The sequence below is a fragment of the Balaenoptera acutorostrata genome, chromosome 1 (genome assembly GCF_949987535.1).
Source record: "Balaenoptera acutorostrata chromosome 1, mBalAcu1.1, whole genome shotgun sequence".
Taxonomy (NCBI): domain Eukaryota; kingdom Metazoa; phylum Chordata; class Mammalia; order Artiodactyla; family Balaenopteridae; genus Balaenoptera; species Balaenoptera acutorostrata.
Window position 1 is genome coordinate 46,549,556 of NC_080064.1, and position 27,901 is coordinate 46,577,456.

At 49.7% G+C, this 27,901-nt stretch overlaps 1 protein-coding gene and 1 long non-coding RNA gene across 4 annotated transcripts; one reads left to right on the plus strand and one right to left on the minus strand.

Annotated features, from left to right (window-relative positions):
* Nucleotides 1–7,156: 7,156 nt before the first annotated feature.
* Nucleotides 7,157–18,811, minus strand: LOC130705554 (uncharacterized). 2 transcript variants are annotated; one of them, XR_009005831.1, is made up of 3 exons: nucleotides 18,583–18,811; nucleotides 17,942–18,028; nucleotides 7,157–8,652 (listed from the first exon to the last, which is right to left on the minus strand). It is a non-coding gene; the product is annotated as an uncharacterized LOC130705554 (long non-coding RNA). The 2 variants fall into 2 exon arrangements; XR_009005832.1 differs by having other exon boundaries at nucleotides 17,942–18,085.
* Nucleotides 16,905–27,578, plus strand: TMEM61 (transmembrane protein 61). Of its 2 annotated transcripts, XM_007164391.2 has the most exons (4): nucleotides 16,905–17,572; nucleotides 19,624–19,689; nucleotides 21,824–22,173; nucleotides 27,161–27,578. In XM_007164391.2, the coding sequence occupies exons 3-4, from the start codon at nucleotides 21,824–21,826 to the stop codon at nucleotides 27,405–27,407; spliced, it is 597 nt and encodes a 198-aa protein (XP_007164453.2). In that variant the 5' UTR covers nucleotides 16,905–17,572; nucleotides 19,624–19,689; the 3' UTR covers nucleotides 27,408–27,578. The 2 variants fall into 2 exon arrangements, with proteins under 2 accessions (XP_007164453.2, XP_007164452.2); XM_007164390.2 differs by lacking the exon at nucleotides 19,624–19,689 and having other exon boundaries at nucleotides 16,906–17,572.
* The last annotated feature ends 323 nt before the right edge of the window (nucleotides 27,579–27,901 follow it).

A 27,901-nucleotide genomic window follows, 5' to 3' on the forward strand; every position in this document is an offset into this window, starting at 1 on the left:
ATGGTTTCCTGCAGGTCTGGGCCTTTGCAAAACCATAATAGGAGCCATTGTCCACTCAGTGACTCAGGGCCTCCTGGACGGTGGAGCACGGGACGTGTTTCTCACTGAATAAAGTTCCCAGGAAGGGCTCCCCTCTGTGCAGACAGTTTGGTCTGCTTTCTTTTCTGAGGAAAGAGACACCAGGTAAGTCTGACTTTTCTTTGATGTCTGCTCAGCCAGGGAATGACTGGAAGTCGGATTTGGCTGTCACCAGCTCTTTGTAGGTGCCTGGTATCAGTGGCTCTTTCTGTCCCTTTTCAATAGGCTCTGCTCACTTAGAAGTATAGCATTATGGTTAGGAGCACAGACCCTGCAGCCAGATGGTGAGGGTTCAAATCCCAGCTCTGCTACTTACTAGCTTGGTCATGTGACTTAACCTTAGCGTGGCTCAGTTTCCCCATCTGTGAAATGGGCTGCTGTGAGAATTAAATGAGCCCTTTCTGTAAAGTGCTTGGTCACAAAATAAACTGCATGTAACTGTGAGCTATTATGTATCTTCTCTACCTGCCTTGCTTTACCCTCTGTGGATGGGGATGCAATAGAGAGCAAGGGACACAAACATTTATTTTTTTATTTTTAATTTTTTTTGATGGTACAATTCACAGAGTTTATTCAGATTTCATCAGTTACATATGCATTCATGAATGTGCGTGTGCATATGTGTGTCTGTATGTGTGTAGCTCTATGTAATTTTTTTTTATTGGAGTGTAGTTGCTTTACAATGTTGTGTTAGTTTCTACTGTACAGCACAGTGAATCAGCTATACGTATGTACTATCCCCTCTTTTTTCGATTTCCTTCCCATTTAGGTCATCACAGAGCACTGAGTAGAGTTCCCTGTGCTATACAGTAGGTTCTCATTAGTTATCTATTTTATACATAGTATCATTAGTGTATATATGTCAATCCCCATCTCCCAGTTCATCCCACTGTTCCCCTCTTCCCCCTTGGTATCCATATGTTTGTTCTCTATGTCTGTGTCTCCATTTCTGCTTTACAAATAAGATCTTCTATACAATGTTTTTAGGTTCCACATATATGCATTCATATACAATATTTGTTTTTCTCTTTCTGACTTACTTCACTCTGTATGACAGTCTCTAGGTCCACCCATGTAAGGGACACAAACATTTATAAAGCAGCATTATAGCTGAAGCACTTTACGTATGTAATTTGTGATGCTCTGAGTAGCCATGAGAGGTAGGAACTCTCATCCTCATTTGATCAAGGAGCAAACAGAGGTTCATGTGGGGAAGTGCCTAATACTAGGTCACCTGTGCTGCCGAGAAGTACCCACGTCTTCATCCCCTAGGCTGGGGCATCTTCTCTGCCCTTATGTTCTTGCCCAGCCCCCTCAGCTTTCAGCTGCCTCTCAGTGCCCCCCTCACTCTAATCTGTCTGACCCAGGAGTCAGGAAAGACACTGGGGGGCGTTAGGGTAAATAACACTGACTGCCTAACAAATAGCCCTCAAATCTCAACACTTACCACACTGGAGATTTCTTTATTCACGTCACAGTTTAATGAAGGGCAGGTATGGTGAGGGGGTCTGCTCCATACAGTCACTCAAGAACCCAGGGACCTTTCATTTAGTGACCTTGCCACCCTCCAGGGGCTCGGAGTCTCCCCGGATCCTCTGCATTTTGTCAGTCAACAGAGGAAGAGCGACTGTGTAAAGGGGCTTTATAGGTAGAGACCATGTCTGCTTCATCTGAATCTCACCCCACCCAGGACACATGAAATACATGTCTGCTGAACTGAGGGGCTCATCATGGGGGAGCTTAGATGACACCTAACTCTGCCCAGGAAAGGTGGGGAGGTGTTCACCAAAAAGGACACATCTGAGTTGGGTGTTGAAGGATGAACAGGAGGTCTCTGGATAAGGTGGAGGGGAAGAGTATTCTGGCAGGGTGGAACAGCATGTGCAAAGACACATGGATAGGAAAGGTAAAGGGCCAACCTGGCAGGGTCACAGAGTGGGAGGTGGGGGGAGGGGAGATGGGGCTAGAGAGGTAACCAGGGCTGGAGTTTGAAGGTTCTTATTCCTCATTGTTTCCTACCCTTCAAGTACCAGCCCCAGGGCTCCTCCCCAGGACTCTAGGACATAGGGAGCCTCCCTCTGTCCTTGGAAGCACTGATGTTCAGGCCATTTTAGCCCGGAATGACTCAGCCTGACCCTGACAGCAGCCCAGTGAAGGAGGAATTATGATCCCATTTCTTATATTGTCTAATTGTTTATTGCTAGTTTACTTTAAAATTTTTGAATTTTGTTTATTGAACTTGTATATAGTGAAATTGCTCAATTCACTTGTAGATTCTTTTGGATTTGCAACACAATCATATCATGTGCATATAATGAGTTTTATTTCTTCCTCTATAATCCTTATACATTTTATTTCTTTTCCTTACCTTGTTGCACTGGCTAGGATCTCCAATAAAATGGAACTGAATCAATGATGGCAAGCATCCTTGTCTCTTTCCTGATCTCATGGGGAAAACTTTCAAATTTTCACTATTAAGAATTATATTAGCTTGGGCTGCCATAACAAAATACTATAGACTGGGTGGTTTTAAACAACAGAAATTTATTTCTCACAGTTCTGGAGGCTAGGAAATCCAAGATCAAGGTGCTGGCAAAATAGGTTTTATTCTGAGGCCTCTTCTCTTGGCTTGTAAGAGCTGCTGTCTTGCTCTGTTTTCACATGACCAGAGAGAGAGAGGTCTCTTCATATAAGGCCACCAGTTCTATTGGAATAGGGTCCCACCTTTATGATCTCATTTAACCTTAATTACCTCCTAAGGACTCTATCTCCATATACAGCCATATTGGGGGTTAGGGTTTTAACATATGAACTTCTGGGGAACACAATTCCATCCATAGCAAGTATAATGTTTACTGTAGATTATTTTAGTAGATACCATTTATCAAATTGTTTCCTTCCATTCTAGTTTGCCAAGTACTTTTTAAAAAACATGAATTGGCATTGAATTTTATCAAATGGTTTTTCTATACCTACCAAGATAATTTTATGGACTTTCTAGTTTATTCTGTTAATAAGATGATTTTATTATTGGTTCTCAACTGAGGGCAATTTTGTTCCCTAGGGGACATTTGACAATGTCTAGAGACATTTTTGATTGACTCAACTGGTGTGTGTGTGCGTGTGTGTTACTGACATGTAGTGAGTAGAAGCTACAATGCACAGGACTGCCCTTTACAACAAAGGATTAATCAACCAAAAAGGTCAATAGTGCCAAGATTAAGAAACCCTGATTTACACCGATTAATTTTTGAACGTTAAATCAACCTTGCAATTTGGAAATAAATCCAACTTAGTTGTGATGTAATATTAAAAAACCCTCAGGTGCTGCCTTTTGCTGGAGGTGGGAGGGGACATTTCCAGGAGCCTGAGGGGAAAGGCTGGTGGTGTGAGCAGGAGATCCCTGTGACCCCAAATCCTCAGAGCCCAATCAAGGGTCAGTGGAGAAGATCCCAGGCCACCGGAGGGCAGATAACCCTGGAGAATGGGGATCTCTGAGTGCACGACTGAGAATTAGAGGAAATGTTTAGCAGCACCACTGTGATTGGCCCCTGGGATCTTGGCAGCAATGTCTGAGTGACAGGAAGTGAGGTGCTGCTGGGCCGGCAGGCAAGGGACAGAAGAAGTGGAGAACAGAGCGAGTCCCGGGGACCAAGGGGGCAGTGTTAGGGAGATGACATTCAACTGAGGTGGCTCAGGGAGACACAAGGGCCCCGAGCAATTGCCTGGAGCACCAGCTGTGCTCAGTGCTCACCTTTAGGGTCTGCAAAGTGTGGGAGGTACAGGGGGTGAGGCTGGCTTTAAGAACCAGGACCAAGTGGACCGTTGTGTAGTTTAAAATGTTTATCCTCTTGTGCTTGTTGTAGGCGTCCGTCCATTCCTCCTTCAGTCATGCAGATCACATGTACCAGATCCCAACTCTGCATGAAGCACTGTGCCAGGTATGGGTTGTAGGGTTGGAAAGTTCCTGTCTCTGAGGAACGTGGTCTGGTCATGGAAATATAGAGAGATTAGCTGGTACTTTACTGGGAGCCCCAAAGAGGGCACTCATCCAATCTGGAAAGGCTCCCTTTGGAAAGTGATGCATTGGCTGGAAGGGGAAGAGTGAGAAGGGCAAGGGGTGTGCCAGTGGAGGGAACAGCATTTGCAAAGGCTTAGGGCAGGAGAGCATTCCGTCCCCTCATGATTATGGCTGAAGCACAGAGTTCAGGGGGAAGGGATGGAGGGTCTGGACAGGCATTGGCTTAGAGCGCCACCTGGTGGAGTGGGAAAGGTCAGGCTTTGAGTCAGACTGCCCTGACTCCTCTGTGTGGTCTTAGGTGAGTTACTTCACCTCTCTGAGCTATTTTTCTCTTCCATAACACAGAGATAATAGTTCTTTGTTCTTGGGAAATGTTTCATTAGGGATAATGAATAACTAAGAATTATTAATTAGAAAAATGAATTCAAAATAACTAGCACATTGTCTGGCACATAATAAGCATTCAAGAACAATTCATTTAATCAATTCCAAGAGGCATTTTCCCTCCAGATGTTCACATCTCTGATATGGGGAGTCATTGTAATGGTCTAATTGACAGCATCTCTTTCTTGGTGAGACACAAACAAATGGTGTCATATGATTGATGACATCTTACTGTCAATAAAATATGGTAATCGTTCGGGCTGTCCAGAATGGAGGTTGGCAAACTTTTTCTGTAAAGGTCCAGAGAGTAAAGGTTTTAGGCTTTGTGGGCCATATGGTCTCTATCACAGCTACTCAACTCTGCCATCATCGTGCTATGGAAAATATGATAATGAATGAGGATGGCTGTGTCCAATAACGCATTATTTATGGACACTGGCTTTTGAATTTCATATAATTTTCATCTGTCACAAAATATTACCCCCCTTTTGATTTGTTTCCCAACCATTTACAAATGTAAAAACTATTCTTAGTTCCCAGGCTGTACAAACACAAGAGGTGGGCTGGATTGGCCCCATGGCACCCAGACCGTTAATAGATGGTCAAGAATTGCTTTTTATCAATGTCTGTGCTTTATGCTTCTGTTACTATCTGGAAAGTTTCCAGATTTTTTCAAGCCTTACTAGAAATTATTTGTAATGATGCTTGGGGCTATCTAGAGGCAATCTGGAAACTCAGCTTGGGTAGACTGGATTCAGGAATGTTTTCCTGGAGGAGATGACCCATGAGCTGGGTTCTGCAGGATGAGTTGAAAGTGTGGTGTGGGGATGGGGGCTACCAGCTAAAATGTGAAGCACCCTGTACATGTGAGGAGCCAGGCATGGCTAACGATAGGTTCTGGGGCAAGCAGGCAATGCGGAGAGGTGAGGTTAGATCATGCCAGGCCTTGGACACCAGGCAAAGGGCTTTATTCCAATGCAGAAGTTCTTAATTCGAGGCTCATAAATTGTGCTTCAGAAGGTCTATGATTCTCTTGAAACTGCATGCAAAACTTTGCGAGGATGTTTATTTTTCTAGGGATGTCTGTGCCTTTGATCAAATTCTCAAAGGTGCGTGTGAGCCCGACTTAACAATAAGATGAACACTAAAATGAATGATGAGCCAGTTGCAGTAGACACCGTCAGTCAGGAGACCACCTGCCTGGCTGTTTTCCCACCTCTGGGTGTACACGGGGATGGGCCCTTCGTGGGCATTTCTTTGCTGCATGGCCCCACTGCCTAGCCACAGTTGATTGATCCAGGGGCGGGCACCTCACTCAACTGATAGTCCCTGGGATTTTTTATTCTTTTATTATTTATTTATTTATTTTGTTGCATTGGGTCGTTGTTGTTGTGCGCCGGCTTTCTCTAGCTGCGGCGATCAGGGGCTACTCATCATTGTGGTGCCACTTCCTTATCGCAGTGGCTTCTCTCGTTGCGGAGCACGTGCTCTAGGTGCACGGGTTTCAGTAGTTGTGGCTCGCGGGCTCTAGAGCTCAGGCTCAGCAGTTGTGGCGCACAGGCTTATTTGCTCTGCGGCATGTGGGATCTTCCTGGACCAGGGATCGATTCCGTGTCCCCTGCATTGGCAGGTGGATTCTTAACAACTGCACCACCAGGGAAGTCCCCTGGGATACTTTAAACCTAGACCCAAAGGTGGTAGCTGGTGTTGGTGGTAATAGAGGATAAGGCTCGGGAGTGGCAGGTGGCCATGTTGCCCGTCCCGTGGAGGAACGTAGTATGATGAGAGGATGAAACCAACACACCAGGAAAAGCAGAAATACAAAACCTCAAGTGAGAATTTCACTGGTATGTGAGTCAAGGCACCTTGACCTCCATTCCTGCCCTTTTCACGGTTACTTGAGATGGTCCACTGTCCTAACATTAAACTGATTCTTTTTTTTTTTTTTTTAATCTATTTATTCATTTATTTGGCTGTGCCGGGTCTTAGTTGCGGTATGCAGGATCTTAAGTGTCAGCATGCGGATTCTTTTTAGTTGGGGCATGCAGGCACTTAGGTGTAGCATGCGGGATCTAGTTCCCTAACCAGGGATTGAACCCAGGCCCCCTGCATTGGGAGTGCAGAGTCCTAACCGCTGGACCACCAGGAAAGTCCCTAAGTTGATTCTTGCCTAACCTTAATCACATTGAGTTTCTGACAAACTAAAGAATCTCAAGCAGAGGGGGATGGCATGATCAGAATAGAGTTCAGAGTGGAAACTCTAGCTGCCACGAGGGGCATGAACTGGACAGAGGAGGCAGGGCCAGCAGGGAGGCTGATGCAGGGTCTCGGGGAGTGATGAGGAGGCCTGGGGTAGAGCTGGCAGTCTCAGTGTGGGGAGGAGAGGGATGAGGATGAAACATATATATTTCCAAGGCAGAATCAGCAGACATGGTTACTGATGAGATGTGGAGGGTGAAGGAGGAGAGGGAATGAGGATGGGCGCTGGGACCTCAAGAGGATGCTCAGGTTATGGCCACGTGGTGTTGGAAATCCAGGGCCGGGGATCTGGGGCTTAGAGGGGAGGTTCTAGGCTGCATATGGAGATTTATCTGCTTAGAAGTATTGGATGGACCAAAAGGTGCCTTTGGTTCTTTAAGTAAAAATAAAAGACACATTTTTCATTTTCACCAAGAACTTTATTGAACAACGTATTCACCCTTTTGTTCCACTACCTTCTGCCATTTTCCAGGCAACTTCATAATTCCATCTTCCCAAAACTTTTTATCTTTTTGAGCAAAGAACTGTTCCAGGTGCCTTTTACAGTCTTTCAGGGAATTGAAATTTTTTCCATTAAGAGAATTTTGTAAAGACCGAAATAAATAGAAATCCGAAGGTGCATTGTCTGGTGAATATGGTGGATGAATCAGAACTTCCCAGCCAAGCTGTAACAGGTTTTGCCTGGTCATCAAAGAAACATGCGGTCTTGCGTTATCCTGATGGAAGATTATGCGTTTTATGTTGACTAATTCTGGACGCTTTTCGTCGAGTGCTGCTTTCAGTTGGTCTAACTGGGAGCAGTACTTGTTGGAATGAATCGTTTGGTTTTCCGGAAGGAGCTCATAATAGAGGACTCCCTTCCAATCCCACCATATACACAACATCACCTTCTTTGGCTGAAGACCGACCTTTGGTGTGGTTGGTGGTGGTCCATTTCGCTTGTCCCATGGTCTCTTCCATTCCACATTATTGTACAGTATCCACTTTTCATAGCCCGTCACAATTTGTTTTAAAAACAGAACATTTTCATTACATTTAAGTAGAGAATCACATGCGAAAATATGGTCAACAAGGTTTTTTTCGCTTAACTTACGTGGAACCCAAACATCAAAGCAATTAACATAACCAAGCTGGTGCAAAGGATTTTCAACACTTGATTTGGATATTTTGAGTGTGTTGGCTGTCTCCCACGTGGTAGAATGTTGATTGTTCTCAATTAATGTCTCGATTTGATCGCTGTCAACTTCAACTGGTTTACCCAACCGTGGAGTATCATCCAGGAAGAAATCTCCAGCACGAAGCTTCACAAACCACTTTTGACAAGGCTCGATCAGTCACAGCCCCTTCTCCATAAACTGCACAAATCTTTTTTTGCATTTCAGTTGCATTTTTACGTTTCTTGAAATAATAAAGCATAACATGCTGAAAATGTTGCTTTTTCTCTTCCATCTTCAATATTAAAATGGCTACACAAAAATTCAGCAATTTTGATAAGTCTTTTTTTTTTTAATGCACACTGATATGACAGCTGTCACATACAATCTAACAAAATTGTTTCGAATGAAGTTAAAGACAACTAAGTGCTACTAGAGCCGCCTTACGGAAAAAAACCGAACGCACCTTTTGGCTCACCCAGTAGTAACTGAAGCCATGGCAGTGAACCAGGTTGTCTAGGACAACGCAGAAAGGGCCAAAGCATGCTGTGCTCAGTCCAGTGTGGTCAGAGGACATCTGGTCACCAAAGGGGGTGAGGGTCACAGACCCCTGCCCAGGGCTTGTGGGGGGCGGCGCCGGGCCGTATGGTCCTTCTCCAGGGTGGCGGTGCACTCCTGTGCAGGTGGTGGAGAAGAGGAAGCCAGGACACACTTGGCGAAGAAGCACAGGACTAGGCAGGTAGTGATCGGTGCTTGCTGGGAAGAGAAGGGGGCCACCGGGGACATGGGATTAGTGGGGGTGGAAAAAGAGGGCCACAGGAGAGATCAAAGGTAACATTCCCCAAAGGGGATGGGGAAGAGGAGGAGCAGGGCCCGGTGTGCAGGGCCACGTGTGGGTGGAACGAACAGGGACTGAGTGTAGGACAGGTTGTGATTCCATTCTGGTTAATTCGACCCTCTGAATTTCTCCATCTGTGAAGCAGGAATAACGATTACTTTCTTTGCAGAACAGTTGTGGGAATTACAAATAACCAATAAAGTTCAGGTATCCCTTGCCATCTGAACTCTTATTATCTGAATGAGATAATCATGATGATGACTCGCAAAACCATTACCCAACATTTACAGCCCTAAATGAATATCTGCCTAATGACCTGGCCTCTGCACTGGAGAGAGCATTTAAGTCACGGTCGAGCCCCAGTGAGATCATGTGGTTGTACCGAAGTCCTGCTTCAGTCTTTTCTCCATGGAGCACACCCCTTTAGTGCCTTGTGCAAATGTGCTAGGCATTATTGCTAGCATCTTCCTCACATTTTCAGTGAAAATACCTTCTAGAAAATGGAAAAGCCTGGGACGAAAGTGGGTGAGCCTAAGTGGCTGCCTTCATTAGCAGAAAGAGCACAGGGACAATGGGTGTTGAGAACAGGGGCACGTAAATGGGATGAGCTTGGCCATGACCCTCTGCTACTCAGCCATGCCTGTGTCAGGCAGGCAAAGTGATTGGGATTACAGGTGTGTGGTCATGACACAAGCAGATGTATCACATTTAAAAATTCAGCAAAGAGAGCACGGTCCCCAGAGCTCTATAACTGCAAGCCAAGGAAAAGCAAGCAGATGTCCACTTTGATTTATTTTATCTCAACGATTCATCTATGGCTTCAGATACTGGGTCACAGCCATTCACTTCCTGAGCCTGAAGTGTCAAGAAGAGAACAGCGTCCACTGGTTCCTTGGTTGTGAACACACACTGACCTCAGGCACCCTCACCCACCACTTACAGCCGCCAACTCCCCCTCTCACCCTGCACCTCACTCAGGTAACTCTCCTATCAGTTAGTGTGATTATTCAAATTGGCTTACTTATTTATTCTATTATGCTAAATGGTTCTTGTATTGGAATCATTTTAATATATCATTTCCTTATAATTTACATTACAGTACATGTTATTGAAAGAAACAAAAATGTGTACCCAATACTTTACAGGATCATTGCACGTTAAGAACATCCAGTACTTCATGTTAAACAGAGATTATATACTTCATGTTATGTAGAAATCCTTAGTGATTTGTTAAATAGATGTCCAAGAGTGTTTTAGTGATACTCAGAAAATTAATTGGGCTTTTTAGGTGGGCTCTGAACACAATATTAATTTTCCTATTTAAAACAATGGAATATAAGCTCCTGCTTGCCAAGTTTTCTCCAGCTGTCAGGGGACCCACAGCGATTAAGGGGCCTTCAATTGTTCCAAAGAACAATCTGAAAGCTTCCAGAGTGATGAGAGGAGACGAACACATCCAGGAGTTGTTAGCTAAATGATTTAAGGGACCTGGTCCCAGAGTTCCAGAATGTCAAGGACAGGGAGGGAGGGGCCCTGGGAGAGCAGGTAAGCCACCCTCCCCATCTGACCTAAGGGGAAACGGTGACCCAGCCTGGGAACCAGTCCAGGGTGACAAGATGAACTGATGACTTAGTGAAGCCAGATCTCCTGCCTCCACTGTCAGTGCTTTTTCCCCCTCCCCTAGTCCAAAACGTTATCTGGTCCAGTCTGTTCAATTAATGATGTGGAAACTGAGGTCAAAGAGAAGAATGACTTGGCCAGGGTCACTCTGCAGGCTAACAACAGATTTAGAGTAAAATCATAGCATTCAGGCCCGTCAGCAGCCTTAGCTACTGTCAAGGGCAACCGCTCATTGAACTGTTGATAAACCAGACCCAGAAAGGGTAGTGAGTGACTGATTTGCTGCAGCTGGTGCCCTTGTTTGGGTGAATTCACTGAGCACTTACCACGGGAGACAGAGCATCTTAGGAGGGAAGTGGTGCTTTGGTTGGAACGGGCTGAGGGGGAGGTTCTTATGGGACGTCAGGCATTGGTTGAGTGGGGTTGGGTTGGCACAGGAGGTAGGAGTTGAGGCAGGAAATGGTGCACTTCAGAAATCCTGGGCTAGGGCTTCCCTGGTGGCACAGCGGCTAAGAATCTGCCCGCCAATGCAGGGGACACGGGTTTGATCCCTCGTCTGGGAAGATCCCACATGCTGCGGAGCAGCTAAGCCCATGCACTACAGCTACTGAACCTGCACTCTAGAGCCCTCAAGCCACAACTACTGAGCCTGCGTGACACAACTACTGAGCCCACACGCCACAACTACTGAGCCTGCGCTCTAGAGTCTGTGAGCCACAACTACTGAGCCCGTGACACAACTACTGAGCCCACGCGCCACAACTACTGAGCCCGCGCTTAGAGCCTGTGCTCTGCAATAAGAGAAGCCACCACAATGAGAAGCCTGTGCACCACAACGAAGAGAGCCCCCACTCGCCGCAAGTAGAGAAAGCCCGCGTGCAGCAACGAAGACCCAACGCAGCCAATAAATAAATAAATAAATAAATAAAATTTATATTAAAAAAATAATAAAACAGTATGATCTTTATTAAAAGAGAAAAAAAGAAGAAAAAGAAATCTTGGGCTAGAGGGAGATGATTCCAGAAGAGCCTCTATATACTTGCAAAGAAAGCGCTGACTCTATGAACAGAGTCTAGGATTTCTATTAGACTTGGCATGGAATTAGTGAGTCCAATTCAGAGGAGGAAGGAGGAGAAGAAGAAAGAAAATTAAGCCTCGGAATAGAGTCCCAGAGCCAGAAAGGACTCCCAACTTTTTACAGGTAGGGCAACGGGAGGCTGAGAGGGGACAGAGACTTGGCCAAGGCCACAAGTCACAGTCAGGACCCAGACCAGCCCCTCCTGTCTGTGAGGGCAGCTCTCTTCCCTCACGCCCCACCTCAGCACATTGAGAATCATTCTCCCCACTGACAGGAGGGCTTGCTGTATCTTTCTCGGGATCTCTGGGAAGAGCTGGCTCTTTCCCAGAATCTGCATCCTTTTACGTGTCTGTTCCCAGAGGTCACCCCTGGAGTCAAGGCTGCCGCCAGCCCTGCATCCACAGACCTTTGTTTCAGTTCCCAGACAAGATTTCCTCCCCTGACTGGCGAGGATCTCCCCCGTGCTCTAGGGCTGCTGGCCCAGTCTCAGCCCGCCCAGAACAGAGGCCCCAGAAGAGCCCGGGGCCGTCTCACTTGGGCAGAAAATGCCTTCCAAGGAAGCTGAGGCCTTGAGGTTCTAATCCTTTTCTTACCCACAGACAGCAGTTTCCTTTTTCAGAACATGAACTCAGAGGACGCAGCTCCTTGCCTCTCCATGAATAGACTATCTCCCAGGCACAGAATTCCAAGAACCCAGGGGGCCACCAGAGACAACGGCCTTTCAAGGTTGACTGCAGGGGGAGAGCACGTCCCTTGTAGGGTGGCTCGAGGCGGCTCCCAGAATCTGAAAACTTCATCCTGGCACCAAGTCTGGAATCTTGAAAATTTCCCACAACCCCACTCACCCGCCTTCAGATCATCTACACTTATTCATTCTGCCCTTCATTTAACAAGTGTGTATTGAGCATCTACTATGTGTCTAGCCTCTTTGAGGCACTGGAACTTTTTGGACATATCAGATAAAACCGAGAAAGATCCCTATCCACCCTATCCAAGAAATCCATATTTTAAGAGGGGAATGGTTAAAAGAGACCTGTGTACTATTTTATATATTTATCCAGAGGCAGGAGATAGAGAGCTTTGGTGTTGGATGGACCTGAGTTTAAACCTGCTCTCTTCTCTGATCTTGGGTGGCTGTTTTAACTTCTCTGAGCCTCAGTTTCCTCAATGCTAAAGTGGAGATAAAAATTCCTACTTTATCCTCAGTCGGCTAAATATTGAGTTACCATATGATCCAGCAAGTTGGCTCCTAGGTTGTACACCCGAGGGAAATGAAAACATATGTCCACACAAAAATTTGTACACCAATGTTCACAGCAGCAGTATTCATAATATCCAAAAAGGAGAAACAACTCAAATGCCCATCAGCTGATGAATAGGTAAACAAAATGTGCTATAGCCATACAATGGAATATTATTTGGCAATAAACAGGAATGAAGTACTGCTACGTGCTACAACATGGATGAACCTTGAAAACAGTATGCAAGTGAAAGAAGCCAGACACAAAAGACCACATGTTATACGTTTCCATTCATATGAAATATCCAGAATGGGCAAATAGATCAGTGGTTGCCTAAGACTGGGGGAAATGGAGGAATTAGGAGTATAATGGTAAAGGGGTGCAGGGTTTCTTTCTTTTTTGTTTTTAAAGAGAGAGAGAGAGAATTTTTTTAAATTAATTAATTAATTTTATTTTTGGCTGTGTTGGGTCTTTGTTGCTGTGCACGGGCTTTCTCTAGTTGCGGCGAGCGGGGGCTACTCTTCGTTGTGTTGCGCGGGCTTCTCATTGCTGTGGCTTCTCTTGTTGCGGAGCACGGGCTCTAGGTGCACAGGCTTCAGTAGTTGTGCTGTGCAGGTTCAGTAGTTGTGGCTTGAGGGCTCAGTAGTTGTGGCTCGAGGGCTCTAGAGTGCAGGATCAGTAGTTGTGGCTCGAGGGCTCTAGAGTGCAGGATCAGTAGTTGTGGCACACGAGCTCAGTTGCTCTGTGGCGTGTGGGATCTTCCTGGACCAGGGCTCGAACCCATGTCCCCTGTATTGGCAGGCGGATTCTTAACCACTGTGCTACCAGGGAAGTCCTGGTACAGGGTTTCTTTTGGGGGAATGAAAATGTTCTAAAATTGATTATGGTGATGGATGCACAACTCTGTGAATATACTAAAAGCCACTGAATTGTACACTTTAAATGGGTGAGTTTTATGGTATATGAATGGTATCTCAATAAAGCTATTAAAAAATTCCTACCATGTAGGGCTCTTGGAGGACTAAATGACCTAAGTATACAATGTACCTAACACAGCATCTTGTATTTGGTAGATAGTTAATGGATGCTAACTTTTAGTCTGTTGATAATCCTTAATAGGCTTGTTTATACAAAAGCTTAAAAATATGTCAACACAAGAATGCCGTAACCTTTGGTAATCAGTGTTGTGCCTTGAGCAGGTGGTCCTTCCCTACCCCCAGTCCAAGCCCCTTCTTTGCCTGTTGAAATCCTACCTGTATCCCAGCTCAGCTCAAATGCCACCTCTGCAACACCTCTGTGTTGGTCCACCTAGAAATCCTGGGGCATTCAAAGACAAGCTTTTGCCACAGTCTGGCTTGTATCCTAATTCTTTGTGAACACTGCCTCTCCATGTGTCCTGCCCTCTGTGTCCAGCACCTGGCACGGAGGGCATGATCCTGTAACGAGAGGGTTTATAGCTCACATGCTCTGTCTCCCTCGTACAGAACCTGTAATGGGCAGAATTCTCCCATGGCCCTCATAACCTTTGCCCTCTGGTTACATGGCAAGAGGAATTTCACAGATGTAATTAAGGTTACTAATCAGCTGACCTTAAGATAGAGAGACGGGTGGGCCTAACCTAATCACAGGAACCCTTTAAAAGCAGACTTTTCTTCCACTGGTAGCAGAAAAGGCAGAGAAATTCAAAGCAGCCTCTGAGAGCTGAGAACAGTCCCCACCAGGGGGAAAATGGGCCTTAATCCTACAATCACAAGGACCAGGATTCTGCCAACAGAATCCTGGGTAGCAGCAGCCCAGGTTGTAACTGAGGAAGGGCCGGTGTGGCAAAAAAGGAAAAGTATATGTGGGTGTGGAACATTCAGACCGATGTGGATTTCAGCACTTGCTCTGCCACTCCCCACTCCCAGCCCCCCACTTATCAGCTGTGTGACCCTGAGAAGGTATCAATATTTCTCTCTCAGCCTTGATGAATTGACTGAAGTGACAATTAAATGGGAAAAGCACTGACTGGTGACGTCCAGTAAGTGGGTGCAAGTGGTAGTCCCCTCCCCCACACCTGGAGGCAAAGGCTGGTGACCGATTTTCTGCTCTGAGTTGCCCAGTGGTGCCAGGGAAAGCCTGAGGCTGATTGTTCAGAAAGGACCTACAAGTATTCCCAAGCCTGCATGGTCCACACAGTGCCTGGGCATCATGGCAGACTTCGGAGGCTTGGACCAGAGCCCCCAAAAGTGGGGAAGAGGAAGATGGAGCCAGAAGAACTGGACCAGATCCTCAGGTGCGAATCAACACCCAGTCCCAGTCTCCTCTGGTCCTGGCCCTGCTGGGTCTGGCTGGGCCCTGCACCAAGTCACATCTGGTCCCTGCCCTCAGGGTGGTCCCCATCAACTAGGGGAGATTCACAAACTGAACCATGGTGTAATGCGAGAGCATACCCAGGCCAGCTCCTCATGGATAAGGTCTTACTAAATTATTAGGCCCTCATAGCTACCCTGGGAAGAAGGTACCATTGTCTCCATTTTATAGACAAGGAAACAGCAGCTTAAAGAGAAGGACGTGGCCAGAATCTTCCGGCCTGGAAGTGGCTGAGTCAGGACAGAAGTTACAACCAGGCCGCCACCTCCAGGGCGTGAGTGTCCAGCCTGGGTCAGGGGACTCGGGTTCCAGCAGGGTCAGGTGTGTGCCCAGGCCCTGATCTCAACCTTATCAGCCTGTGACCTGTGACCCTGGGGAAGGAGAGTCTGGATCAGTGAGGGGCCCACACCGGCATGGATGCCTGACCCTGGAGAAATGGGTGGAGCTGACAGCTTCACGGCCTCCAGATGCTCACTCATATCCCCCCTGAGCAGGCCCACAAGGGCACCGAGAAGGCTGCTTGTCCCCACCTCCAGATTAAGCAGAGCAAAGCTGAAGGAGGTCCTGGTTTGAGGTCTACCTGATCCCTATCTCAGCTCAGCCGCTTGTGAGTTCTTTAGACTTGCACAGGCCTTTGCCCCTATCTGAGCCTCAGTTTTCTGTCTGTAAAATGGGAACGCTTACATAGACCACACACACAGTGAAGATGAAATGAGATAACATGTAAAAGGACCTCACCGGTCAGAGGAGTCGGTGCCTAGAGAATGCTAAAACTCTCAGGTGGCATATTTCCTCAGAGACAAGGAAAAAAAATTTTTTTAAAATTTAAATTAAATTAAATTAAATTAATTAAATTAAATTTAAATTAAATTTAAATTTAAAAATTTTTTAATTTAAAAATTGGGGGCCTGGGCCCTGCCGCTGACCTGCTCTGTGACTCTGAGACCGTGGTTTCCCCTCTCTGAGCTTCAGATCTCCACTGGACAGGCTGCTCTGACCTCCCGTGTCCCTGGGCTGGGAGGGGAGCTGGTCGCCACCGGCTCAGTGGGGAATCCTTGGCCATGGCTGAGGGGAATCCGCCCAGTCCGCTGGCTTGTTGGAGCAGCAGGAAGAAACATAAACAAAACCCAGACCCCAGCTGGTCCGGAACCACCTCCCTTTGACCCACCTGAAATTGTCGAGGTTTTACCTGCCTGTGACTTTGCCCAGCTTTTGCACATGCTGCCCCTTCAGCCTGGATGCTGCCACCCCGTTCCTACCTTCTACAACAGGTGCCCTCCCAGAGAAGACTTCACACAAGCACACACGCTGACCCTTCTCCAGGCTCCTAAATCACCTGTCCGTAAAATCTGCCTCCTGCCTGCACTTGTGAAAGGGCTGAGCTCTATTAACCTGCTCAGCTTAACTCATTCAATCCCTGAAGACCTGTGAGTTGGGGTCCTCAGCCCTCCTTTGACACAGGAGGGAGTAGGTTCAGAGAGGTTAAGGTCACACAGGAGGTGGGAGGCCCTGCTCTCAAGCCCACCTCTCCTGGCCTCTCACTGCCTGGGTCAGTGACTTCGCTCGATTAGAGGCTGGGGAAGCACTTAAATGTCTTCTGTTATTTAGGAGAATGCCTTCCTCCCGGGGATGTGAGGGCCTGGAGGGCCCGGGAGGGCTTGCTGTCAGATTGACTTCTGTGAGAAGAAAAAGCCAGTTGTCAAGGAGTATGCGGTAAACAGTCAAGTAACTTTCCCTCCTTGGGCCTCAGTTTCCCTTCCTGTAAAATGGGAGTGAGGAGGCCTGGGCTTCACAGCCCTCTCAGACTGAGCACCGATGGCTCTCAGAGGAGTTCGTGTCCGGTTCCCAAGCCCGCCCCCGTGGAGTAGTGGGGGCGGGATGGCCCCAAGGACTGCGGGTTCCCGACAGTTCCAGGGAGGTTCCGGTTAAGAGCTCCCCCCGCGCTGGGAAACCCCGACCTCCGCCAGCCCAGGTCGCGCTGTCGCTTTAAGGTCGGGCGCGGCACCTGGAGCCGCGCCACCCTGGAGTCTCCGCAGGCCCTGCGGCCGCGAGGACGCAGATCCGAGGAGAGGTGGGGCAGGCCGCGCCCTGAGCCCGAGCCCAGGGTCCCGGCCGCAGTCGGCCAAGCCCGAAGCGTGGGCGGGAGCCAGGGGGTGATCATCACCGGAGTCGACAGCGAAGCCGGACTCCACGCGCCCCTCGGCGCCCCCGCCCGGTGGCCGAGCCCCTGCGCGGTGAAGCGGGCTCGGCACCGCTCCCACCGGGTCGGGGCGACGATCGGACGGGACGGACGGCGGCGGACGAGACTTCCTGGACCAGACCCGGAGCCGGACCGTAGCGCTTCTGCGGGCTCGGAGAGCTGGGCTGGGGGACGGTCGCCGGGCCGCCCCTAACGCCGGGCGCCCCCTGCAGACAGGAGAGACCGCCCTTCCCAGGTTCGCTCTGCCCACAGGCGCAAAAGCCACGATGCCTTCACCTCCGCTCGGCTCGCCAGGCTCCCCGCTCCGGGACCACGCCTGACCCTGCAGCGCGATGGCTGCGCGCAAGGTGGGTATAAGCTTCCTTCTCTCCCCGCCCTTGGGAGCATCTCGGCTCCTCCTAATCCAACCCCCCCACCCCCCCCGGACCCCTTCCCTTCACCTTGACCTCAGTGGCTTGGTGAGCAGAGTCTGGACACCCAAGTCTCCTCCTAACTGTGTTCTGACTTGTTGGGTGGCCTTGGACCATGGCGCTCAGAGCCTCAGTTTACCCGGGGTTACACGAAGATGGTTTGGAACACTTCTTGTTCAGATGGTTTAGTTCTTTACAGAAAACTGGCACCTAAAGTTCCCCTGTTGGTAGCAGGGATAGTACGATATTATTTGTGCCCATTTTACAAAGGAGGGAACTGAAGCATGGAGAATCTAGGTAACTTACCCAGTGTCAGAGCCAGGGTCCATCCTCTCTGTCAAGCTGTGTCACTGTTTGCCATCTTGCCATCTCATCTTCACAACTTTCTCCCCCCTGGGAGGCAGGAATTTGAGCTCAGAGATGTTGGGCCGCCTGATCAAGGTCACAGAGCTAACAGAGTGGCTATAGTCAGAGGCAGTGATAACTCTGTTTGGTGGGAGGTGGGGTGGCAGCAGCAGAAAGGCTTCTGGGAGGAGGTGTATTTGGCATGGGTCTTGACGGGGGTTGTGAAATGAGGGCCCTGAATGGGGACAGAGGGCTCCCCAGGAGCAGCAGGTGTAGAGGACCCCAGGAGTTTGGGTGCATGGGTGGGGGGGATATGAGGGAGCTGGAAGGAGGGGGCCAGCCTGGCAGCCTGACTGAGTGCCAGATTGGGAGTGGGACTTCTCTGGGATTAGAGAAGTTTCCTCCCTGCCCAGGGCTGGGGTTATGCCCTCCGGGGCAGGGAGCCCTTTCTTCCTCCCCCATCAGGGTCCAGGGTACACTACTGTGAAGGGTGAGTAAACTGCCTGAAGACCACGTCTCTGAAATGGGCCAGGGGAATCTAGGGCAGGACAGCCTTCCCATAAGCCATCAGAGCCCCGATCTGTAAAAATAATGAAAACCACCTCACAACAGAACAGGCTGTCCTTCATCCAGCGGACGTTGACACCTTCCATCTCCCGGGGGTGGTAGGTCTTCGTGTGCTCTGCCTGCCCATGGTGGATCCACATGGAGGGAGGGAGACTCACACAGAAGGAGATGACACAACATCCAGTGAGAACATGCCAAGGGGAATTCCAGGGGCTTGTCTGAGGTCTGGGAGCATCTGAGTCAGGAAGGAGGGCAGAGCATTTTAGAAAGTGGGATCTGCCTGAGCTGAAGATTTACAAATGCATCTATTCAGGGCATGGTCTCAACTTTATATACTGAAAAATACAGATGGATCTAGCTGTGCACACACAGGGATTTGAGTCAGACTAGGCCGGGTTCAAATTTGGCACTGACCTTGGACGAGCTGTCACCCTCGCAGCTCCAGTGTCCTCAGGACATAATGCTGTTGTAGGATTAAGATGGCGGATACCTGTAAAGTGCTTGCTGTGGTTCCCAGCGCCTGTAAATGCCCAGTACACATCTGCTGCCGCCATCATCAGCTATGCAGGCCAAGGGAGGACTGGAAAGGAAGCATTCACTTGCAGATCATGCTCATCTCTGGGGGGCAGCATTAATGATGATTTGTATTTTGCATTTTTATTCTCTTCTGTGGTTTTCTCCTTTTCTCCACAATGAGGAACTATTGCTTTTATAGAAATTTAAAAGCATCCTAAGTTACCTTACTCAGGAGTGAGTTCTGCAAGGGTTGAGACACACAGCTGTATATGGCTTTGGGCAAAGTCCCTCACCTTTCTGGGCTCAGTCTCCTCATTTGCAAAACAGGAATTTCTTTCCCTGCCCTGACCACCCACCTCAGTTGTGGTGAGTCAGATGAGATTCCAGGTATGAAGCGGAACTGTCAAGTGCCATAATATACAGGCAAAGGGTTACCGTTATTGATTTGCTGTGTTTTTTCTTCCCCCCCAAGCTGATTTCTCCAGCTTTTCCTTCTGACAGCCTCTGCTCGCTGTCTGACTTTGGAAAGAGTATAGTCAGGTTCTTTTTCTCTCCCCCAGAAAATGCCTTGAGCTGGAGACAGGAGACCTTGCCCCATAGACAAATTCACAGGAAGAGAATTGAAGGTAATTTACAAGTGGCATTTTTCTATATGCTTCTGGTGGCCTGGAGGCTCAGAAAGATTGGGGTCCACTCCTCGAGCATTACATGTATACATTCTCTCTTTCTCTCTCACATGCATACACACACACTTTTTTTGTTTGTTTGTTTGTTTTTTAAATTTATTTATTTTATTTTTGGCTGCGTTGCGTCTTCATTGATGCACACAGACTTTCTCTAGTTGCGGCGAGCGGGCTTCTCATTGTGGTGGTTTCTCTTGTTGTGGAGCACGGGCTCTAGGTGCACAGGCTTCAGTAGTTGTGGTGTGTGGGCTCAGTAGTTGTGGCGCACGGGCTTAGTTGCTCCGCGGCATGTGGGATCTTCCCGGACCAGGGCTCAAACCCGTGTCCCCTGCATTGGCAGGTGGATTCTCAACCACTGCGCCACCAGGGAAGCCCCACACACATGTTTTTAAACACATCTGGGAACATGCCCTTTTGAAATCTAAAGTCTCACCTACTAGATCTTGAACTGCCATGCTCCTCAGCTCCCGGAGGAGTGTGCCTTTGAATGGCTGCACAGCAGGGCATCATTTGATGCACCACATTAGGCTGGGCAAGTCCCCATTTGTAAGGCTGACGATTGAAGTCTTCCTAAGGTCTGTGAGCTCCCCAGCCCCCTCCTTCACTGGCTCAACTTTTGGAAGAGGAGTGGGGGCCTCTGTAAGTTCTGCTAGCAGCCTGCTAGAGAGCCTGCCCTTTGTACGGATGAGGAGACAGGCCCGGAGCAGTTGAGAGGCTTACCCCAGGACATGGCTGGTGAGCTGTAACGTGGGGAGTAAAACCAGGCTCCGAGGCTGGGTGCTGTAGCAGTTGGAATCTTGTGTTCCCTCCCCTCTCCCAGCCCCTCCCAACTGCGAGAGGGGCTTTTCACACAACAAGGTTTACTCAGCAACACTGTTTCTCATTTAGGAGAATTTCTTCAACAAATGTTTATAGAGCAGCTACTATGTGCTAGGCACTGGGGGATATAGCAGTGAACAGGGCCTATACAGACCCTGCCCCCAGGAAGCTTGCTGTCTGGTGAGGACAATCAGCAAAGGAGAAACCAAACAGACAGGATAAAAGCTTGGTCCAAGAAGGCCCAGGGGACTCCAAGTTTAAAGTGTCCCCAGCGAAGGCTTCTCAGGTGAGGGCCGAGCTGAGCTGGGAGGGGAGATACGAGCAAGTTACCAGGCAGAGGGAACAGTATGTACAGCAGCCTAGAGGTTGGCTTTGGGGACAGCCCCTTCCTGTCTGTATAATCTGGAGCCAGGGTTCCTCCCAGTTATTTTTTTTTCCCCTGGGCATTTTGTCTTTGCCTCATTGAGATAACACTGTGCACATAATTTGGCAAACTAAGTTGACAAATGTCAGATATCATAAGCATTTCCCCCGTTGTTAAACATTTGTGCTGAGCTTTTTAAAAAATGAGTCATGAATATTCCATCTAGAGTTTATGCCATGGTTTACTCACCCTTTCCCTATAGTTGGACATTTAGGCTCTTTCCAAATTACAACCATTAAAAATAAGGCCCCGGTGAACATCTTTTTGCACAAAGTTTTGCTCTGTGTCGTGAATTTCAACTTCAGGCTTCTTGATGCCCCTTTCCCACTAGCTCCTTTATCCACCCCCAGTTTCAATGTCTTCCTCTGTCAAATGGAGATAAGAGCATTGACCTTTCAAGACTGTGACCAGGGTGAAGTGAGGCAACGCGAAACCAGCAAGCCTCTCTCCTGGCAGGCCTGGCGGACCCCACAGCGTTCACTCTTCTCCCTCCCAGCCTGCAGTGGGGAGTCTCATGCACACCAGGCTGGTGAGGCCTCTGAGTCCGGGGGTAGTCCTGGAGTGAACCCAGCCACACTTACTGAGCCCCTACCGGGTCCCAGGTGCGGTGCTAGGAACTTGAGACACATTACTTGTGGCCTTCAAAACAACCCTGCAAAGTTGGAAGCATCATCTCCATTTCACAGATGAGGAAACTAAGGCACAGAGAAGTCAAATGACCCCTCTGAGGTTGCACAGTGACCTCAGGCCGAGGAGGACTCAAATCCAGTCTCTGGTACCCAGCAGGCCTCTCACGGGGCCCGTTTCCTCTTCTCTCTCCTTCTCGGTGTCCAGATGTGTGACAGGGGCCGTGTGGCCTCCACCCTGTGCTACTGTGTGACGGTCAGCGGCATGGTGGTTCTGGTGGCCGGGACACTCTGCTTCGCCTGGTGGAGTGAAGAAGATGCAGGTGCCCAGCCCAGCCAGCCGGCTCTGCCCACAGGACGTCCTGAGCCTGAGGGTCCCGGTCCCCTGCTCAGGTCGGTCAGCTTCCTCTGCTGCGGTGCAGGTGGCCTGCTGCTGCTCTTCAGCCTGCTGTGGTCTGTCAAGGCCAGCACCAAGGGGCCGCCTCGATGGGACCCATATCACCTCTCCAGAGACCTGTACTACCTCACTGTGGAGCCCTTGGAGAAGGAGAGCTGCAGGTCAGCAGGGCTGGGTGGAGGCCACAGGTGGGGCACTGTCACATCATCATGCATTTGCTCAGCAAATTTTCATGGGGTTTCTCCTCTGGACCAGGCCTTACCTATGCCCTGGGGTCTTGGAGGCTGATCAGCACTCCTGGAAGAGTTTAAAGTCCCTCGACAGAGGCAGACTTTGACAAATCAGAGTAGTTAAAGCTGTGAAAGAGGACAGACATGGTTCTGTGGGGACATGGAGAAATCCAGGAAGGCTTCTAGGAGGAGGTGGCAGCAGAGCTCAGCATACAGTAGTAGCAAATGCCTGTATAGTACTTAAATGAGATGATGTATATGAAGAACTCAGCCCAGAGCCTGGCGCACAGTAGGTGCACAACAAATGTCAACTTTTCCTCAAGTAGATAAGGTGGAGAGAAGCGTTTTAGGCAAGCAGAAGATCATGTACAAAGGCCCAGGGGTGAGGTGGGGAATGGAGACAAAACCTTGCATTTGGACAATATTTCTCATCTTTTTTTTCATTATCATTCCCTCTAAGGAGACTTTTTAGGCATTTTTTTCTTCATCCTCCCCCATGAAATGTTAATACCACAGATATACTACATACTTGGTCTGTATGTATATTTGTGCTTTATACGTAAACACAGTATCAGCAAGAGTCCAAGAACCAATATTTGCCCTGTTGAGAATGCATGTATCTTACATGCTCTTATGTACTTACTCATTCACCAAGTATCAGCTGGGCCGGCATATCAGGGGCCTGCATACATCTTCCCCAGTCTAACCTACCTGCAAGGTAAAAATTACTGTTGTCCTTTACAGAAAAAGAAGGGTGAGGGTTGTACAGCTAAAAAGTAGCAGAGCCTGCTGGCTGTGAAGTGTGCATTCCCCCACACCACTCTGTAAGCACTGGATTTGCATGTACTAAGGGCTAAGCCAGATATTTGGGAACTGGCCTCGGACCTGGACACCCTTCTTCCCTTAGTTAGAGGGAAAAATGCATTCTGAATTAAAGAAAGTAACAGATTAGTCCCTGCTACTGGCCTGTGACTCCTTGAGGTCACAGACAATAAAGTATTCAACAGAGGCCCCTTAGTCCAATGGTCAGGCCTTAATTTGACTATTAGAGGGAAGGGCAGGGCCCTGGGGACCCTTCACATCTCAGAGGAGAAACCTGGGTCTCAGAGAGACCAGTGACCTACCTGGTCACACAGTCAGTTAATGGTCAGTTGGAACCAGACCAGGCCTCGGGGTGCTCTGGACTGGAGCCTGTCCCTCCCTGCCCAGCCTGGCCTGAGCACAAAAAGTAAGTGTTGTCTGTAGACAAAGCCGTGTTGACCCAACAGGGTCCGGGACACAGCTGCATCTGTCAGGTGGGGCCGCTTGGCCTTCATTCCCAGCCGGGCCAGGGGGGAACCTACCCAGGAGGCTGTGGGGTGCTCATGGTCCATCAGGTTCAGAGACCAAGTCTTAGATTCAGAGCTGGGGTGGCTGGATGTTGGAGAGGCTGCTTCTGCTAATGGCTCTTTCTTGTCCCTGGGGCTGAGCCACCCTGGCCCTCCTGCTGAGAGCCCAGCATCTGGGCCCCATGGGGAGGCCACTCAGCTGTCCCTGCCCCCAGGGACCTTGCTCTCTGCAGGTAACTCTAGGTTAGAGACAAAGGCCTTCTAGGCTGATGACTTGGGCAGGTCCATTTCTCTCTTGGGGCCTCAGTTTCCTCATTTATTCATCTACTTATTCCTTCCTGCATTTCACCAACATTTACTGAGTACCTAACTACGCAGGGTGCTGACAATGCAGCAGTGGATGAAACAGACAAAACCCCTCCTCTCAGGGGCTCCCATCTTAAGTGTGAGCCCTAAATGAGGTGCCTGGATGGGAGGCCTGCTGGGACCCCTCCCCCCCCACGCCTCAGTGAGTACAGCAGAAAAAGCGTGGGTCTAGTCAGACACGAGGCTTTCAGAGTCTGCTCTTTCTTTTCTAAGCTCTGTATTCTTGAGCCTGTTACTTAGACTCTCTGCGCCATGTCTAGTTCTTCCCCTGTCAATCCTGGAATTTTCCCTAGGATTGCTGTTAGGCTCAGATGAGATGATAGATGGGGAGGTGTATTCACTACAAAGTTTGCTGTTCTTCCTGCGCTTTCATTTTATGATGTACTCTCATGCCTCCTGATTTGAGCCTCACTGCTTATGAGGCAGTGTAAGGATTAGATCCATTTTGCAGATGAGAAAGCTGAGGTGTGGAGAGATTAGGGGTCAGGGTTGGGGGAGGTGTGATGGGTGGAGTTGGCTTGGGTTTTTCAAGCAGACAGAGCTGGGGCTTTGCCGCTTCGTTGAAGTGCGGCCTCCACTCACCTGTGCAATGGCTGAGGGCTGCTACGCCCGGGCTTGTCATGAATGTGAAATAAGATTAGAGAGCTTGAGTGCTGGGCATATAGTGTTTCATCCCTGGTCCCTGTCCCCTTTCCCTACCGTGTTTGCTTGACTCAGCTGAATAGTGGAGGAGCTGGTGCCAGGCTCAGATCTCATGTCCCCACCAGGCTCCAGAGAGTGGGGTGAGCCCCAGCCTCGGTGGAGCTTCCTGTGCATGGGGACCACAGCGGCCAGCCCGCCCCACCCAGCCGCAGGGGGCCACTTCCAGAATACACCACAAATGGGCCTGCCCCTGAAGTGTGCAATATGGTCACCCTGAACTTCATGTTCCCCAAGTTTCCAGCCTTCTGGACCATGACTCTGGCAAGCTGGGGCTGGGTGGGCCCAGCTGGCTAGGTGAGGTGGCATGCGGGCTACTGCACCTCTGCCCTCTAAGCAAACTTCCTGCTGTGGTCTGACCTCAGCTGGCAGCTGTGCCCTGCCCTGCCAGCTGTTGCCTGCTGGAGCGGCCCCAGGCATACCCAAAACCTGCGTCATGTCTCTGGGGCTTGGAGAAGTAGGGAGCAGCAGGGGCATGTCTGGGAGGTGAGCAGGGAAGGAGATGTGGGGTTCTGGAAGCCTAATCACCCATATTTTCCTGAGCGTTGTCAAAGCATTTTCCATTTTTCCCTCTCCCTGAGTCTACAAAATGGGAATTGTTATCCTCATTTTATAGATGAGGAGAAAGAGGCTCAGAGAGGCTGTGAACATAGCCTAGGTCACACAGCAATTGAACCTAGTTTGCCTGCCTCCAGGAGCAATATTCTTTGCCTGCCCTCACCTCAAAGGACGCTGGGATTCAGAGGCGGGTGAGACCCCTTATCTGATTTCTCAGCTGCAGGGCTCCTGGGCTCCGGAGGAGGAGGGTCTGTGAGAGAAGTTTGCAAAAGCACTGGAAGGGGAGCCCAGCTTGGGCTCTTGGCTGGTGCCCTCCATCAGACTGGCACACAGCCTGCTCTATGACCTTGGTCACGTGGTCCCAGCGGGCTGCTCTTAGGGCTGTGGTGGGCGTGGGCTGAGAAGATACGTTGCCCATAGAAGGGCGATGTCCACGGGGGTGATGGGTACTCACCTGAGGGGCAGCAAATTCCTGGCACAGCTGCTCCATCACCACTGGAGCGAAGACCCCTCCACCACCTGTCTGTCCTCTGGCCAGCCTCCTGCCATCGGCCTTCCCCTGTCTAGACAGGCTGGTATGGATTGAACTAATTTGCTGCTGGCTCCAAACTGATGGCCTTGGGCAAGTGACAGCCTCTCTGAGCCTGCGTGGCACCTGCCAGCAGGAGATCTGTGATAACTTTTGTTACCCACACCCCTGCCTCATGAAGACCTTTGAGATGTTGTTACCAGCTCCCATTTATGGAGCATGTGTTAAGTGTCCCTGTATTACCTCATTTAATCTTCACACGGTCCTGTGAGGTAGATGCCCTTATTGTCCCCATTTACAGATGGCGAAACTGGGGCCTAGGTTAATAGAGTTACTGACCCATGATCTCCCACCGAGAATGTGGCTGAGCAGGGAGGAGAACCAGCCAGTGCCGACTCCTAGCCAGCCCTCGAGCCACTTGGGGTGGGAGGGGACCTCCAAGGTCACCTAGTCAACCTCCGTATCTGGCAGTATCTTCCCAAAGCAGAAGCAGTCCAGACAGAGGATCAGTGACCCTCCCACCCCCAAGGTCCCGGGAGGGGAAGGAGCCCTGACTTCCCAGAGGTGACCCCCCAGGGCCCTGGGAGGACCGAGGGCCAGCCTCATTCCCATCAGCATTGGTGTGGCTGGGATGCAAGTGACCTGGTCTCTACCTCAGGTCCCTCCAGGGTGGTTCATGTGGGGGAGGTGGGGGAAAGTCACAGGAAAGCCAAGCTCTTTAGAGATAGATAGGGTTGACTGGGTAGATAGTGAGCGCTCCATCTCTGGAGGTATGCAAGCAGAGGTGATCACTTGGTGGACTTACCATATCAGGGCCTCAAGCATCCAGATGGGCAGGGGAATTGAGGTCTCACATCCTGCCCTGAGCATCCACAACTCCAGATTGTGTAAGGGAGATGATTACAGTAAGCTGGAAGTCTTTCTCCCCATCGATCATCACTCAGTCTTTCAACAAACATCCCCAAGCATCAATCCCTGGACACCCAAAGTAGTCCCTGCCCTAGGGGACAACCAGCTGGGGTCAAGGCAGTGACAGAAGGGAGAGCACTGTGGGGACCCAGAGCAGGGAGTGGGAGCTTTGCTAGGGAAGGTCAGGAGAGCTCCCCGGAGGAGGCTCAAAGGACAAGTGGGGATTGACCAGCAGGGAAGGGGTGAGGGAGGTGGGAAGGACTTTCCCTGCAGAGGGAGGTGGGAAGGACTTTCCCTGAGGAGACAGAGGGTGTGGTGAGCCCATGTGGGGAACTAACTGTATGGAGAACTAACTATAGCACAGGGAGGGTGGAGTCGGGGGAGCTGAGGTTGGCAGGGGCCGGCTGATGTCAAGCTTCAGCTGTGTCTCTGGGGACCTGGGGAGCCTACAGCCTTCCTCGCTCTCTTCCTGGCGTGCAGTAGGGTTTTGCCCCACCCCCTGCTCACAGCCTCTCTTCTGTCCCTCTAGGACCCCAGAGATGGTTGCCATCCCCACTTACGAGGAGGCCGTGCACTGCCGACTGGCTGAGGGGCCCCTGACACCACCTGCATACCCCGAGGAGGAAGACCCGGAGCGCAGTGCCTCGGGGGATGCCCTGCTTGGGGCCCAGCCCCCCTTGCCTCCGCCCAGCTACAAGAGCCTCATCCTCGCTGACAACACCTGGGGCTGCATGCTCCCGCCCAGGCCTGGTTCAGATTGCAGGGGAGGAAGTTAAAGGCTTCTAGCAGGCCTGGAAGCCAGAAACAAATGATGGGCTTCTTCTAGTGTCTAGTACAGTGCCTGGTACACGGCAGGCACTCAACAAATGTTTGTTGCCGAATGCTGTTTTATTTTTCTATTGCCGTGTAACAAATGGCTTGAAATAAATCCATTTCATTATCTCTCATGATTCTGTGGGTCACCTGGGCCCAGCTGGGTGGTTCTTCTGCCCCACGTGACATTGGTGGGGCTGTAGTCTTCGGGGCCCAGCTGGGCCGGCACGCCCAAGATAGCACACTCACGTGGCTGGCAGTTAGTGCTGGCTGTCAGCTGGGAAATGTTCTTGTGCCAATGAGAAAATTGGGGCCCAGAGGCGGAGCCAGGACTGGCCCAAGGGAACACACTGAGTTTATAACCAAAAGAACATGGACTCTGAATTCAGACCACCTGTGCCTGGGTTCCACCAGGTACCAGCTGGTGAGTGACCTTGGACAAGTGACTTTACCTCTC

Excerpts from the sequence above, each read along its gene's own strand:
- TMEM61 (XM_007164390.2), top strand. Across the intron at positions 22,174-27,160 it reads TTGGAGAAGGAGAGCTGCAG|GACCCCAGAGATGGTTGCCA; the intron begins GTCAGCAGGGCT and ends CTGTCCCTCTAG.